Below are 14851 nucleotides of genomic sequence, written 5' to 3'. Positions count from 1 at the left end.
ATTGCTCCCAAGGCTTCTTGTTACGAGCCTCCTCGCTCCTCAGATGTTCTCTCGTCGCCATGAGAGCCTTGCCCAATCGATTCTCGCCCCGGTGCTGACGGTGAGACAATGCATGCTAAGCGATATATCCAATCCCCGAAACGCGATCCTTTGAGGCAGCCTCGCATAGCAAACGATCGCCCGCGGATAACAGCTTTCTGCCCAGGCGTGTGTTATGTCCAAATTTTGCTTTATTACCTGTCTCGGCGACAGTACTCTTAATTTGGTCCCAACTCTCGTCCGTGAATCCAGTGACGTTCCTCCCCAGTGTCTTTTGTTCCTTTGGGCTACTCGTCGCTAGCACGCCCGCCTGTGTCGGGGCATCGTGGAACCCTGCGGCCTTGCAGGACATTATGAACTGCTCAGCACAGTTGAAGATAATGGTGCCATCAGGGCCTGCCTCGTCTACAGTGGGGCCATCCAAGGCGGAAATCTCTGTCTTGGAGACTGTGAAGTCGAACTTGTACCATTGGCAGGATTCCCCATTCAGCATCGGGCATATAGAAGTATAGGGGGTCGTCAGACTGGCTGTTCTCCGATCGATTGCTTGTTTTCGGCATTGTGGTGTTATTTTTGTTGTTCTTGGTAGTTGTTTTCCCTGTGTTTTCGTTAGCGACTCCTTAGGAAGAATTGTGAAATTGACAACGAACGAGTGTGCAAGTACGATAGGAAAGAAAAGAGAATGTAAAACTAGGATGATTTCTTTTTCTTCATTTGCTATATATGTACTTCAGAATGGTGCAGGTGGTCAATTTAAATTCAGCCATCCGGGTGACCTGATACACCGACTTTTATGGTAAAATACCTGGTCAATGTTTTGGAGAAAGCCTCTGAGGATGAAGCGTACCACGTGATTCTGTTCACTGAAAGTCTACGTGCCCAGGAGCAGGATATTTCATATAGTCCTTCGGAGTTATGTTGTACAACATTGGGCCAGGCTTGACCCAGCCTTCCGAGTCCCAGTCCCAAAGAGCCTGCCCCTATTACGCTGCCAACATTATTGAGATCCTACAGATACTGTCGAGGTACGTTGTTGCATGAAAACAGCCACAGCATCTCGAAGACCTGAGTAACGCTTTAGGGAAACACTTCTGGTCAGCATCTTGTCAGATAGACAACCTACCAGTGCGTAGCATATCGTCACTTTTCTAGTGAGTGTTGCGCGCGCATCATAGATAGAGCAAAAGCTTAGAGGCTCATCAGAGTAGATGGATAAGAACATTCATATTACAATATTATGTACGTTGAATTGTGCAATCAGACATCCAAGCCACGACTTTCCTCTCACTATGATTTTGTCGATAGGCGTTTTTCCGCCGTAGTCATGTGAGTCACGTCACCAGCGAACTTACCCCCATTCATGGAAAGAGGCTTCGCCTGACGATTCACCACCCACTCCCACGGTGACGCAGGTGGTGAGGAGTGCCTCTTACACGTCCCCCTAAGTCCAGCTTCAATGTCATACTCGGGTGAAGTCGGTGACAACCCCTCCCGAAGAAGCGGCACCTCGCCGCTCGTCACCCTCCTCATCTCCGCAATCGTCGAAGGCCGCAGCGTCATACTCTCGTCCCGCGGAATCATCCTTCCCTGCCGCGACGTTGTCCACGTCCTCGCTTCATATGACAGCTGGAATTCCATCGTCTTCATGATCCCCGAGGATGGCGGTTCGGCCGCTTCGCCGTCTGATGATATCGTCGATGTGGTGAGCGTGGTATCAGCAGTGATACACTCTAAGCCACCGCCGCCGACCGCCGACCCGCGCCGTAGCGGAAAGGCCCACGACACTCGACTCGGTGGTGGCGGCGGCACTGGCCGCATCTGATGTACCTGTGGACCGGAGGTGATCCGGGATTCGTATGAAAAGTCGTCAAATCGCAAGCGTAGTACGTCATTTTTGGACGAGTTTCGAAAGTCGTGCCGCCTTCTTTCTGTTCTTTCTGGTAGCGCCATTATGCTGTCGTTTGTGATTGTTGGGAGCTCTCGTGTTCGCCAGATACCCCTTTCGTATCCCCGCCGCTGCCTCTTCCCCAGAATGTGTCGAACCAGCGGTGACAAAGCCGGCGCACAAGCTGCCGCTATGCCGATACCCGGCTCGATATTGCTCCAGATGGCTAGATATGCTGTGTCGCCTTGGGCAGGTCAGTACATGTCCAAGTCCATCTTTCTCTGGGGTAGCTGTGTGAGACGTACGAAGAAAGTTTTCCTGACTGAGCAGTCCTGGAACAGCTACTGCGCGCACTATGGTAGCAATGCTCGCTCTACAACAGACAGTAGGGGTTAGTAAGTTGAGGAACTTTGGTGTATACAAGACATAGAAAGAGAACAATTTACATGGACGCGAAACCTAGCAGCAGAATGACTAGTAGCTTCGTCTTCAGGCGCATATGCAGGGACCAGACAATCAACAACGGCAGAATGCCAAAAGTCCAGTCTGCAAGACAGTTCAATATGGCGAGGGTGTAGGTGCATCCAAGTACGACACTGGTTGAGAAGCAGCTGCCTGGTGTCCGGGGGCCCACGTCCCAGAATACGTGAAGCGGTCTGCACTGGAAGATAACCAGAATGAAGTACAGTGACCCGAATAGGAATGTCGAACAGAGGAGTATTCGAAGCGTCCAGATATGGAGGGGAACAATAGCAATGCTAAGCAACAGTAGGCCAACGCAGACTTTCAAGAGGATTGTGGTGATCAGGTACAGGAGTTCGCCAGCGAAGAAGAGCTGCAGCTAGAGTGTCAGCTCTCTGGCGGACGGTGGATAACCTCCAATCTTGTTATTGTTCACATACCTGAAGAGCTATCCTTCTATCCTCTGGCGGAATTTCTACAGCATCGTGTCCAGACCCGTGCAAGACTGCCGCGATATCCGTAAGAAGGTATGCGGTGAATGTGATCAGGACCAGGCATATGAGCTTGTCATCGAGAGTAAAAACCCGTGTCAGAAAGAGCCTCGAGTAGATGCGCAGTGGCACTGCGACCCAGGTGAGGCAGAGGCAAAAGACGGCGACCGCGAGGACGCGACGAGGTCGGTGCGGGTCAATGTCGACGTCTACCATGCCGCAACATGAGGTTTCTCGTACCTGATGATTGCCACTGCTGCATCAGAAAGATTGCGGCAGAGGCAAAAGGAACAATTGAAGAAAGAACAAGGTAAAAGATCTGGGAGAGCCCAAACCGGCCGTCTTCGATGGCATGCGATCCGTACGAACGGCACCCTAATGAAAGAAGGTCAGTCACGCAAGGATCAGAACCATCGTCTCTCCTGGATGCGGGGGAGGGGAGTCCGCTTGAGCTAAAAGGACATAGAGACATGGGTTTGCATCAAAAGAATAGACTTTGAGCCGGCACCTGGCTCAAGCTTTTGGATCGGCACCACGCCCAGAGACCACGGGCCGGGTGTTGACGTCGGAAAGTCTGATGGACGTGAAATTCATCCCGCCTTCTGAAGATCAGTTACCCACATCTGGACAAAAGGCGTCCCCAATGGGAACTAGATGGGTACTCCCCATGAAACGTGGAAGAAGCTCACCCAAAGCTTGAGCTGCCTGACAGATGGGAAGAAAGAGGCATTGGCGCGTGCTCCTCCAAGCCTAAAGTGCAATGTGGCAAGGCATTGCGGGAAATGCGACGATTCGTCTAGAGTCGCTCGCCCTACCCGTTCCAGCCATCCCATGTATGCCTCTCCGCGTTGATCCAATGGGCTTCTGACTCGGTTGTTTTGGGCTGGTGTCGTAACTGGTCTAGGTTTTGTCGAGCCTCTAATGCAGCAAGCAGATATGTTGCAAACGGCTTAGCACGGGCAAACGCAGAAATTCCAGGTACGCTGCGGCCATGCACGACGATCAGATGGAATGTGGGGGGATGCCATGAATCATATCACGAAAAAGACATCGTGAATGATATGATTGAAGGGGCGAAGAACATATCGTTTGAGACATTTGATTGTCATCTTTCCAACTTGGGACGGTGGCTTGAAGTATGAAGAGATTTTTGGGTTCTAGTCTACTTGAAAAGTCGACGGAACAGGCAATTATTACGAACTTCCATTGGCGTCAGACAATCTGGACCTTTTGCCCCACGCGCGACTTTTCTCCCACAGCCTCTGATATCGAGCTTGCGTCCAGCTCAGCCACGGGCGCATCTCCAAAGGTGCCAAAGTAATCCAATTCGTCCACTGCCTGCTTCTCAGGTATGGACCAGATACGGTCGAATGCGAGATATATCGACCCCGATACGAGACAACCCACAAACCAGGGCAACTGGCAAAGTCTCGTCCACCCGGCCCGGCCCAAACCTCGCTAGGTGCCATAGCTCTCTGCGCTAACCCAGGAATTCACATCCAAGCCCCAAGTACCCAAGAAACGGCCGCCCGCAGGTTCCAACCTTTGGTGTACCAGTAGATGCTGGCGGGTGAGTCACCGTACAGGTCGGTGAGCTTGATGGTCCGCTTGCGGATGAGGAAGTAATTAGTCGGCAAACATGATTCCCATGAGCGGACCGAGGAAGACGTTGAAGCTGCCGACCACGGTTAAAAAATTGCTGGCGCTGTTAAGTAGCGACCAGGGCTGTATGACGAAGACGAAGACGATGGTAAAGTAGCCCCCTCGGCGGATCGTAAACCATCGCGGTAGCAGCGCGGCTAGACCGATACCCGCGACTACACAGTTGGAGGCGATCACCATGCCAAATTGCGACAACATGAAAGCGATAGTGGCAAATGCGACCCCAGCGCGAGCGCCGGAATTGGCTTCGTTTGCGTACAGCATCGAGGGAGGCATAGGGCTGCCACAGCAGTTTCCCTTCGTCGGGGTTGAGCGTAGCCGCACAAGACGTGCAGATTATCCCGATACAGGCCACGATGATGGTTCCTAGGGGCACCATAATAAGCTGAGCGAGGACCTGGTCCCCTGGCTTCCGCGCATAGCGGGTGTAGTCGGGCTGAGACCACATATGCGTGGCGATACCTCCAATGTTTGCCGTGACCGCGGCTACGAAAGCCCAGCCCAAGTCCCCCCCTTGTGCAGGCTCGATACCAGAGACTTTGCGCACATCTGCAAGAAGGGCACCTCCACCTCCGGCGCGAGTGGTACACCAGATCAACAGCACAAGAACGGTCGTCGCCACCGTCGTCGAGGCGAAGAGGAACGGCTTGCGATAGTTCTCTGGGCTGAACCAGATCAGTGGTAGACAGAGCAGGAAGTACAGAACGAATGAGATGAGGTCATAGACTTTTATCGTACCGTCCGCAAGCTCAGAATCCAAATTGAGGTACGATGGCCAGATGCAGGTCAAGAGGACCCTCAAGCATTGGCTTCCATACCACGTGTTGGTGGCTGTCCATACAAAGGATAAGAAGACTCGGATAGCCTGGTCGCGAGATTAGTTCGCACAGCCTCAAATCTTGTTTGAGCAAGGTAAGGTGAGATATGAGGTCTAGGTTCTAGACTTACCATGGGAAATAGATAACCCCAAATGCCCCAATTCTGCTTCATCCAAAGCGGAAACCCGATATGTCACCTTGCGCCCGGGTGACCTCCAGCTATGCATACAAACCCGACAAAGGTGTGTGCGATGACGATTGCAATCATCGATTGCTTTGATTGCATTAGCTTACGGGTCTTTGACTCTCGTCATCTCAAGGAATGGGGTAAATTGCTTACCCAGACGTTGAGTCCCAGGGAGATCAAAGAAGAACCTGTCGTCCAACCTCCGACATTGAAAGATCCTGTGAACATTCATAACCCCACAAACTCCCAAGGCTAATATATTCTGTGGGGAGGAGGCAACAGACGAGTATCTTTATTGACGTAAATGTCCACGTCAGTGTCTGTGTCTCAATTTACCTCTACGCGTCGTATTAGACAACGGCTCCATGAAGAAGTCGACGCTATTGCTGTCAATTGAGCCGGATAATGAGGGAACCTTGGACAGACGGTATTCTGTCCTTTGGGGAAGGTTTCGATAACCGTGAAGAAATCTCACGAACACCAAGACAGGAATCCCATTGTCTTATGATTGTGGATTTTTCAAAGTTCATACATAGGATTACCTATCATACCCCATGGTACTCAGATAGGCATCGCATACAAAGATCTAGTCTCTAGATGAGAGATGCCACTTAAGGGATCAAGAAACCTCTTCTCTTTGCCCGTACCGCAGTCATTATTGGAGGCGTCTTGATAAGGAATCGGCAATACTGCGGTTTTGCTGGCCTCATGCAGATAGGCGACAGCAGGGCAATCCTTCTCGGTAGTTCAAAGTTGCGGTATCTTGTGAGATCTGACAAGAACCAATGTTGGCCAATGAAGGGCGGTTACCTCAACCAAGCTGATCAATTTTGCAGTCTACCCGTCTTGTTACCCGCGATAGGATGTCTCCGACGGGATGTGCTAGCCGAGCATTGTCGGGGCTCACATTCGAGTTGCCCGGATCATCTTCAGGGCATGAAGCATGCAGACGACAGTTATGTACTAGATGATTGAATCAGATTTCGCGCCCATACAAGACTTTCGAACACCGAATAAAACCAGTGGCATCGGAAAATAATTATTTAAGATTACGCTTTCCCTTGTGTTAGCCCTCCAGATCACATCATCACAGCTTTATCATGTCAGAGACTACCACAGTGTCAGACTCCAAGGCGAGAACCGTCACTCTTCATAATGGGCAAGTCATTAGCTTTAGATCCAACACATCGATAACCCTAGAAAAGATTCCAGTTATCGATGCGTCAGGAATATGGAGCGATGAGCTTGGGGATCGAACAGCTGTGGCCGAAAGAATACGAGAGGCCTTCAGGGGCATTGGCTTCTTCTACTTGGTTAATAATGTGAGCTCTGTGATCTTCTCAACGTTGGAATCTCTCATTGTGCTAGCACGAGACAAGGGGATTGACTCAAAGTTCGCAGACTTGACAATGACCGAAGCAAGACGCTTCTTTGCCCTACCGGAGGAGAAGAAGATGGAGGTCTTTACCGGCCTTGTCCCCAACGAGTACGTCGGCTTCCATCCGATGGAATGCTATAACCGCAATGGGTGGAAGCACCAAGATAAAGCCGCCTTTCGGTCATGAGTTCTGGGTGGCTTCTTCCGCTGATCGTTGGCAAGATTTGAGCGAGGCTTTCAACTGGGCTTATGACGCCCAGAAAGATCCCGAAGCAGTTGGCAAAACGGAAAAGTCCGTCAGCATCTGGCCTACTGATCTACCCGGTTTCCAGGATAACCTCTCCGCCTACCATACAGAGCTTCTTCGGCTCTCACACCGACTAACTCGGATCTTTGCCCTGGCTCTCCACCTGCCCGAAAATTACTTTGATGAATACGTCAAGCGTCCAGAGGCGGGGATGCGCATCCTCCACTACCCAGAGCAGAAGCACTCTGTAGACGAGCAGAACGGCATCGGCGCGCATACTGACGTCGAGTGCTTCACTATTGTCACTCAAGATACTTCTGGCGGTCTCGAGGTTCTCAGCAAGTCCGGCAACTGGGTCAGGGCAGATCCTATCCCCGGGTCCTTCGTTGTCAATATTGCTGATTGCTTTATGAGACAAACGAATGACTTCTTTGTGTCGACGATCCATCGGGTCATTAATAAGAGCGGGAACGAGAGGTACTCTGCACCATTTTTCTTCGGATTCGATAGAGCAAAGGTTCTGGAGCCTGTGCCGACATGCGTGAGTGAGAGTAATCCGATGAAATACCCCGTCATGACGGGAGGGGAGTATTATGCCTGGCGCACGAACAGGCAAAAGGCTAGTCGTGCTTTGAGTTCGAAGGTTAAATCTTCATAATAGTTCTTCGTATTTTCATCCATGATCTGACTTTGATTTTATTTAAGGTGATATCATCAAATACTTGCGCACTTGGCCACATTTACGTCTCGTTTGACGTTCCGTATGGCCAAGTAGAACTGCTTAGCAAGCTAGTCGCAAAGGAAAATTTCCATACAAGTTAAGTACGGCTCTTCTTTCACTTGTCACTTGTCTAGCTGCTGTCGGTCCGGCCCGGCAATTAATGTCGCTTTTGTGGCAGAATTTGCTCGCTTGAGTAACGCGTCTAGTCTTTAGAAGAGATGTGGAAGGGTTCATAGATAATTAGATACTTCAGGCCGTGGTGAATAGGGCTACAAAATAAGTAGTATAATGCCTGTTGGGCGAGTTGAATGATACGCAAAAGTTGTTGATGTACGGATAGGAAGACAACCATTAGTGAACGGGCTGGATTATTAATACCAAAAGTCATTGATAAGACACGGTGGGCCAATCACTGCTTGCTCGGGAGTTTGCCATTTGTCATTCTGGGTATTACTCGGACAGCCATCAATAAGGTTCATTGGTCCTGATTCATCGTCAAGCCGGCGGAAGAGGATGAAGTTTTGAAGCTCCCGTCGGAGGCCCCGTCAAGTGGTCCTTTAAAGAGGAGGAAAACCCCGACTAGCTCGTGCTAAGATGGTAAAAACAGAGTAGTCTAGTTAATTCAGTGTAAAATTCCATGGATTCAGTGAGTACAAGATGCGAAACTAATTCTCTAGACATCAGGCCGCGCCGTTCCTGCTTTGGCTGGTTAAAGAGGACTCTAGAGACCCCCTCATCCCCTGTTTTCCTACTGACAATACCCGTGCGCCGTAAAGCAGCCCACGAAGCGTTCCTGGTTTCATCTTACTATTTTACTTGTGTAAACGATGCATCTCTTGCATTTCAGGACTTCAATGACAAAATAATACCTTTGCGTCAGTGATTTCGTTGCGTTGTGCGTGGTCGGAAGGAGCGGGCGAGGCTTACTGTGGTTTAGCCCACTTAGTACAAAGCTTAGCACTCCAAAAGGGGGGAAAGCGAATCCGGAACTCAACTTTTGACTGTAGCTGTTTCTTAGAGTTTTCTCTACTTAATTGATCACGAAAACAGTCATATTATTCAGTGCCGCGTATTTTCATTACATCTGGATACTTAAGCTCACGTTATCCAGTTTCGCTATACACATTTGACCTTAGAGTTACATCGCTCCCAAGGCCGGTCATTGAAACATAAAAACATCCGCCTAATTTCTCCTCACTCGCCGCCTTATTGTACTTGAAATTTGACTTCACCAGTCAGTCAAAATGCTCTTCCTTCTCATAAATCCGGCTTACTAACATTAAAAGTCCAATGTAACTCGGCAACCCTTCCGCTCGCCCTGTCTAGCACAGTCTTGGCCGAATACATCACCGTCTTCCACGCCAGCTGTTCACCCGCACCACCAGCCGCATACAACGACAGCCTGCGCAACTGGAGGCAGAAAACCTGCGAGACAGAATTGAAGGGGACCTATTACGATGGAGGCGGCCAGTGTCAGGTTGTGGATCCCGTCACCGCGGGCACTAAGAAGGTTTACCACCCAAGCTTAGGCGCATCGGGTCAGCCCAACATCAAGACGAGGTGCACCTGGTCGTAATGAGTGATGGTACAAGCTGCATGGCACGCGATAACTATAAGAATGAATTGAATCTGATGAAGATTTATCATGTTGATGTGATCTTGACAGAAGTGGTGATGTAGAGCCACTCGGCCGGGCGCGATCTCGATGGCGGATGCATGTCCGGATCCCGCCCGGCATGGTGGAATTCAGTGGGGCTGGGTCCACAAACCTAGCTCGCCTTGTGAATGCGACAGGCAGAGGAATTGATTTCAGTGAGCTCTAGGTTACGTCACTGGTTTTGAGGCAATAGTAATCGCTGTTTCGTGGGTGATTATGTGTTGGGAACTTAGCCTTTCGTGCTTGAAAACCTTTTCAGGCTCATCAACCGTTATTGCTTCACTATCGAACCTATTGACAAGCTGCAGTCATCTCTGTCGGAAATGATGAATCACTTTGAAAATACATGTTCTTCACCACCATGCAAATGTCTGAAAGTCCGGAAAGAAGGTTAAAACAGCGAGACTACTTTGCGCTTATTTCCGAAAACTCACAGGCTGAGTTGGGGTCTAGAACGTTGAGGTGCTCCCGAACCACCTTAAGTCCACAATGTTTCTCATCGGGCCACTTTTATGACACTATGAGGCGACAAATTCCATTAAACTATTCCATTTGACGTAAATACACGTATCACTGGACCCTTTGACGCTGCTATTGCGTTCACCTTTACATCTGAGCAGTGTTGGCTATGACGTTGTATAGACTAAGTCAGACGCAGGTTGACCGTCTCTCAAACGTATAAGTCAAGAGCAGGCATCGAGACCAAAGAGGTTCTTATGAATCATAGTAAGATACCCATCAGATCATACATTCTTGAAGACGAAACCGCATTGAATCAATTCTAAATATCGTCCCGAAGTTACATCAAAATTACAACTACCTTACGACACTACCGTTCAACACTCTCAATATGGCAGACCAATTTCCCCAACAAATGCGCGCAGCAACCATCAAAGACTTCAACAAAGGCTACGAAGTAAAAGACGTAAAGGTTCCCGCCGAACTCGGTCCAAACGATGTCCTCGTCAAGATTGCTGCCGCAGGCTACTGCCACACAGATCTCCAAGTCCAGCAGGGCGTTTACGCCTCCGCCGGCGCGAAGCCAGGTCTCGTTGGTTCCCACGAACCCGCTGGCACCATCGTCAAGCTCGGTTCCGAAGCAGGCAAGCAGGGCCTACAAGTAGGCGACCGCGTCGGCTCCATCAACACCTACGGCTGCTGCGGCAAGTGCAACTCGTGCAACCAGGGGAAGCAGGTCTGCGATAACCTCGTCGGCGTGCTGGGACTGACCCTCGACGGCGGATTCGCGCAGTACATGAAGGCCGACGCCCGTGTCGTGGCCAAGATTCCCGAGTCAATCCCCTGGGCTGAGGCCGCGCCTTTATTCTGCGCCGGTGCGACTGTCTACGGTGCACTTTGTGCCGCGCAAGGCCAGAAAGACCAATGGCTTGTCATTATCGGCATCGGAGGCCTGGGACACCTCGGTGTACAGTATGCCAAGGCATTGGGATACAAGGTCATTGTCATCGACAATAGACAAGAAGGTCTCGACCTAGCCAACGACGTGCCCTCACACCTGAAGCCCGACCGCACGTACCTAATTGACACTGAAGAGTCTCAGAAGAAGGTCGTCGAAGAGCTCCAGACTTCATTTTATGATACCAACCCCGGCGTCGACCGCGTCGTCATCACGACCGAAGCACGGCCGCTCGTCAGGTTCGGACAGCAATTCTTGCGCAAGGGTGGTGTACTGGTCGATGTCGGTCTCCCTGCCGACGGACCTTTCGAAGTCGATCCCTTCGCGCTGAATTTCAAGGAGCAGACTGTTCGTGGTGCGTTGATTTGCACTCCTGAACGGAGCAGAGAGATGGTTGAATTGCATGCGAAGAATGGTTGCAAGACGCACATTGAGAAGACGTATGGTGTCGACCAGGCCAATGAGATGGCGGAACACTACTTGTCTAAGCAACTCAAGGGCCGTTTGTGCATGGTTTTCTAGAGGGCTAGGAGATCAAAACAAGGCATGGACTGGTGTAATGATAGTAGCTTTTTGAATGATAAATGCGTTATAAGATAATGATATAAAAGCTCGTGATTGAGTCTGCTGATGCACCGGGAGTCTGAACCCCTTGCCACTAGTTCGGAGATGAGGGAGGTCGCACTTTAACGCTCATAAATGATGCGGATGGTTGGGCCGTCTCCTCGGTGGTCAGAGCCGTTAAGATCGTCTCAGAATTTGTACCTCGACTTTCTTTGGACTGGCATTCCCGTCATCAAGACATTGTCTGATCCCCCGCGGGCCCTATCGCCGGCGGGCGCTTGTAAGACTCGTAGTTAACAAGCCCGTATCCATGAAGCTTCTCGTACAACGCGGTGGCGTAACATGCATTATAGTACTCGAAGCCTACGTATCTCTTCGAACTGTCATCAGCCTCAGGGTATCCGTCTTCATTCTGAGGCTTGTAGCTCTGCACGGTGTCTGGTCTCCAGGAACCATCAACGACAGTGACAACCATCGCAGGAAGCAACGGTCGGAAGTATGGATGCACGTGACCATCGTCTTCTTCTTGTAACTGAACAACGGTGGCGAGAGTTTGCTTGTCGACGTATAAAAAGAAGCGAAAACGGGGTAGCCCTGCCCCGGTTTTGCTCCAGGAGAAGCCATCGCCGGTGGGGACGTTCTGATTTGAAATCCATTCTTTGAAATGTTGCCTGACATCCTGTCTCGAGGCCTTCTCAAGGTTGGCGCGATTATCAATGCCATGAAAATCGAGGTACTGTTCTAACAGCTCAGTTCGGCGAGTCTCGACAAGATAATCATGAGCAAAGTCCCTGAGCTGCGAGAGTCTTCTTCCCTGCTGTGAGACGCAGCTGGCGACTCTTAGGGTTGCGTGATATTCTCTGGTGAAGGTCAGGGAAAACTCTGGCGTGGGACGATTCCCGTTGGAGGTTGCTGCCACGTCCAGAAAAGAGGTAGGTGTCGGTTGCTCTTTATAAGCGGTCGGTGGTAAAGTTGGGGATGGATGTCTTGGCTGCCCTGTCCACCTCGACGCTCTTGGTGACATAGGCGATGTTGGTTTCGCCCCGCTCACACTTGGATCTTACAGCGTTTTCAATCGATTGCTCTCTTTGATGCAGAGGTTTCTCTGAGTTGGGTCGCGGAAGGAAGCCTGACCACTTACTCTAAACTAGGGAAAGGGGGAAGTTCTAAGGCTCTATTGACGGGTCAGATCTCCGGCCTAATACTCAGAATCTCAATCCTAATAAGGGCTTGACACCAATGCCTCCGCTGCTGATCGATTAGATTGTCTTGGGCGACGAAGTTTTGTTCGTTTGAGGCTTGTCATAAACAACATCATGATCAACTTTTTGCTGCAGTAGCTCGTTGACTCGAAGACTTAAAACGACTATTTTGTGAGACTAAATATTGATTCTTCCCCTGTCGAATCTCAACGTACAGTATCAGTCCAGCCCCCGCTCTCAGACGCAGGCGGTAGAAATTCATCATTAAATATCATAGCGGTCGGTCTCATCATGAACAGGACGATACGTAAAATAATCAAAGGCCGCACGTCTCGCAGTACCATTCAAATCAGACGCAGCAACACCAACAAACGCACCCGTAAAGCTTCCATGCGCCTGGTGCCCACCACATTCATCCGAGATAATGGAAGCATCGTACACCGGACCGACAGCCTTGAGCTCCTCGCCCTCAAGAGCATAATAGAACTGGAGCTTCGGTCCGCGGATTGTCAACGCAAGTTTCACTTTGCCCGTATCAGGCAGCGGTACCGCCTCTGGAAACGGCATCGTGAGGTCGCTGTCGGGCCACGAGGCCTCGGAGCTTTGAATCAACAACTCGCGTTTCCCGTCCTCGTGCGCGGTGACGGTCAGGTAGAAGAAGTTGTAGCGGCAGTAGTACGCCGTCAACCCCGCAAACTCGCGTTCGTCGGTGGGCGCAAAGTCGACGGTGGTCTCGGCGTCGTAGGAGAAGTGCGTCTGCCTGCGGGCAACGAGCGCCTGCTCAAACCAAGATCCGATCGACTCCCTTCCAATAAGCGTGAGCTTCCCGCCGTCGGTTGAGAAGATACGTTCGGGCTCTGGCGTCCGCAGCCATTGGAAGTCTTTGGGCAGGCCGTTCTCAAAAGTGTATTTCTTCTCCGCCCAGTACGAAGTGTCGTCTCTGGTTCCAGGTACTTCGACGTACAGAGACGGTACTGGGCCGTTCTTGACGTAGAGCCAGTCATCGTCGCCCCAGTACGCCTCCTGAATCGCGGTTTCGCGCCCGAGAACGCAACGCTTCTTCTCCGTCGTGGGACGCCCCGTCAGGTGAACCATGTACGTCTTGCCGTCGGGCGTGTCCACGATATCGCCGTGGCCAGCGCGCTGGAGCGCCGCATCAGGTGCATCTTTGGACGTGATGACGTACTTGTGCGGGTGAAGCTCGTATGGACCCCAGAGATCGCGGGAACGAGCGAGGGTGCAAGCGTGCTCGTACGCGGTGCCGCCCTCGGCGGTCAAAAGGTAATACCAGCCGTTGCGCTTATACAGGTGCGGGCCCTCCACAAGAGCCAGCTCTGTACCACGGAAGATGTTCTTCTTTGGGCCGACGAGCTTTCCGGCTTTCGGGTCGAATTCCTGGAGCACGATGCCGGTGAAGGCGTGGAAGCGGCGGCGGTGGTCCCACATCATGTTGACGAACCACTTACGGCCGTCGTCATCGTGAAAGAGGGACGGGTCGAAGCCGGACGAGTTAATGTAGAAGGGGTCAGACCAGGGCCCTTCGATGGCTGGCGCGCTGACAATGTAGTTGTGAGTGTCCTTGAAGGATCCGTCCTTGCGCTTGACATCGGTGAAGACGAGCCAGAACTTGTCGCCGTCGTGGGAGAGGCAGGGGGCCCAGACACCGCAGCTGTCTGGGTCGCCGCGCATGTCGAGCTGGCTTTTGCGACTCAACGGCCTCGTTACAAGCTCCCAGTTTGCCAGGTCCTTGGAGTGGTGAATTTGGACGCCGGGAAACCATTCAAAGGTTGATGTCGCGATGTAGTAGTCATCTCCGACTCTCAATATCGAGGGATCCGGGTTGAACCCAGGAAGAATTGGGTTTCTAACTTGAGGCATTGTGGACTCGTTTTTCGAGAGGACAACTATTTCTGGTGATCAATGCAGGAATTCGAGAACCAAGCCAACAGTCACCTCCGAGGCAACGAAGGTCGAGGTCAATATTTATCGAAAACGGCTCTTCAAAGCCAACTTAGCCAAGAGCGAGTTGAGCCTTTGAGATGATTGAACCCCACGCCTCCACAAGTTGCATTTAGCCGGGAATGAGTGATTCGTGAGAATGTCTACCGAAGGAACTCCACT

General features: G+C 51.2%; 8 protein-coding genes across 8 annotated transcripts; 2 read left to right on the top strand and 6 right to left on the bottom strand.

Annotated features, from left to right (window-relative positions):
- Nucleotides 1–115: 115 nt before the first annotated feature.
- On the bottom strand, nucleotides 116–532 carry BDP55DRAFT_633084 (uncharacterized protein; the record flags this gene model as incomplete). Its single annotated transcript, XM_060572507.1, has 1 exon — nucleotides 116–532. One exon carries the CDS (start codon nucleotides 530–532, stop codon nucleotides 116–118), a length of 417 nt encoding a protein of 138 aa, XP_060428654.1.
- Nucleotides 533–1229: 697 nt separating this feature from the next.
- BDP55DRAFT_179673 (uncharacterized protein) lies at nucleotides 1230–2295 on the bottom strand. The gene has a single exon (XM_060565813.1). It carries the CDS (start codon nucleotides 1987–1989, stop codon nucleotides 1327–1329), a length of 663 nt encoding a protein of 220 aa, XP_060428653.1. The 5' UTR covers nucleotides 1990–2295; the 3' UTR covers nucleotides 1230–1326.
- Nucleotides 2296–2366: 71 nt separating this feature from the next.
- Nucleotides 2367–3093, bottom strand: BDP55DRAFT_729655 (uncharacterized protein; the record flags this gene model as incomplete). Its single annotated transcript, XM_060579594.1, has 2 exons — nucleotides 2367–2759; nucleotides 2827–3093. 2 exons carry the CDS (start codon nucleotides 3091–3093, stop codon nucleotides 2367–2369), a joined length of 660 nt encoding a protein of 219 aa, XP_060428652.1.
- A 996-nt stretch (nucleotides 3094–4089) lies between these two features.
- On the bottom strand, nucleotides 4090–5772 carry BDP55DRAFT_694687 (permease for cytosine/purines, uracil, thiamine, allantoin-domain-containing protein; the record flags this gene model as incomplete). The annotated part of the gene is made up of 7 exons (XM_060577384.1): nucleotides 4090–4296; nucleotides 4332–4352; nucleotides 4392–4484; nucleotides 4546–4784; nucleotides 4864–5404; nucleotides 5587–5631; nucleotides 5698–5772. The coding sequence occupies 7 exons, from the start codon at nucleotides 5770–5772 to the stop codon at nucleotides 4090–4092; spliced, it is 1221 nt and encodes a 406-aa protein (XP_060428651.1).
- Nucleotides 5773–6644: 872 nt separating this feature from the next.
- Nucleotides 6645–7827, top strand: BDP55DRAFT_554163 (putative isopenicillin N synthetase; the record flags this gene model as incomplete). The annotated part of the gene is made up of 3 exons (XM_060569369.1): nucleotides 6645–6866; nucleotides 6924–7102; nucleotides 7152–7827. The coding sequence occupies 3 exons, from the start codon at nucleotides 6645–6647 to the stop codon at nucleotides 7825–7827; spliced, it is 1077 nt and encodes a 358-aa protein (XP_060428650.1).
- Nucleotides 7828–10397: 2570 nt separating this feature from the next.
- Nucleotides 10398–11486, top strand: BDP55DRAFT_554286 (alcohol dehydrogenase GroES-like domain-containing protein; the record flags this gene model as incomplete). The annotated part of the gene is made up of 1 exon (XM_060569378.1): nucleotides 10398–11486. The coding sequence occupies one exon, from the start codon at nucleotides 10398–10400 to the stop codon at nucleotides 11484–11486; it is 1089 nt and encodes a 362-aa protein (XP_060428649.1).
- A 274-nt stretch (nucleotides 11487–11760) lies between these two features.
- Nucleotides 11761–12552, bottom strand: BDP55DRAFT_633079 (uncharacterized protein; the record flags this gene model as incomplete). Its single annotated transcript, XM_060572506.1, has 1 exon — nucleotides 11761–12552. The coding sequence occupies one exon, from the start codon at nucleotides 12550–12552 to the stop codon at nucleotides 11761–11763; it is 792 nt and encodes a 263-aa protein (XP_060428648.1).
- A 332-nt stretch (nucleotides 12553–12884) lies between these two features.
- On the bottom strand, nucleotides 12885–14803 carry BDP55DRAFT_667059 (family 43 glycosyl hydrolase). The gene has a single exon (XM_060575147.1). It carries the CDS (start codon nucleotides 14606–14608, stop codon nucleotides 12995–12997), a length of 1614 nt encoding a protein of 537 aa, XP_060428647.1. The 5' UTR covers nucleotides 14609–14803; the 3' UTR covers nucleotides 12885–12994.
- Between the last annotated feature and the right edge of the window lie 48 nt (nucleotides 14804–14851).

This window comes from Colletotrichum godetiae (genome assembly GCF_030913485.1).
Source record: "Colletotrichum godetiae strain CBS 193.32 chromosome Unknown BDP55scaffold_25, whole genome shotgun sequence".
NCBI lineage: Eukaryota > Fungi > Ascomycota > Sordariomycetes > Glomerellales > Glomerellaceae > Colletotrichum > Colletotrichum godetiae.
Note: the sequence above shows the minus strand (reverse complement) of the source record. Positions and strands in the feature narration are given on the sequence as shown.

Bases quoted from the DNA above. Each gene is read 5' to 3' on its own strand.
- BDP55DRAFT_179673 (XM_060565813.1), bottom strand. From the start codon at position 1,989: ATGGCGCTACCAGAAAGAACAGAAAGAAGGCGGCACGACTTTCGAAAC.
- BDP55DRAFT_667059 (XM_060575147.1), bottom strand. From the start codon at position 14,608: ATGCCTCAAGTTAGAAACCCAATTCTTCCTGGGTTCAACCCGGATCCC.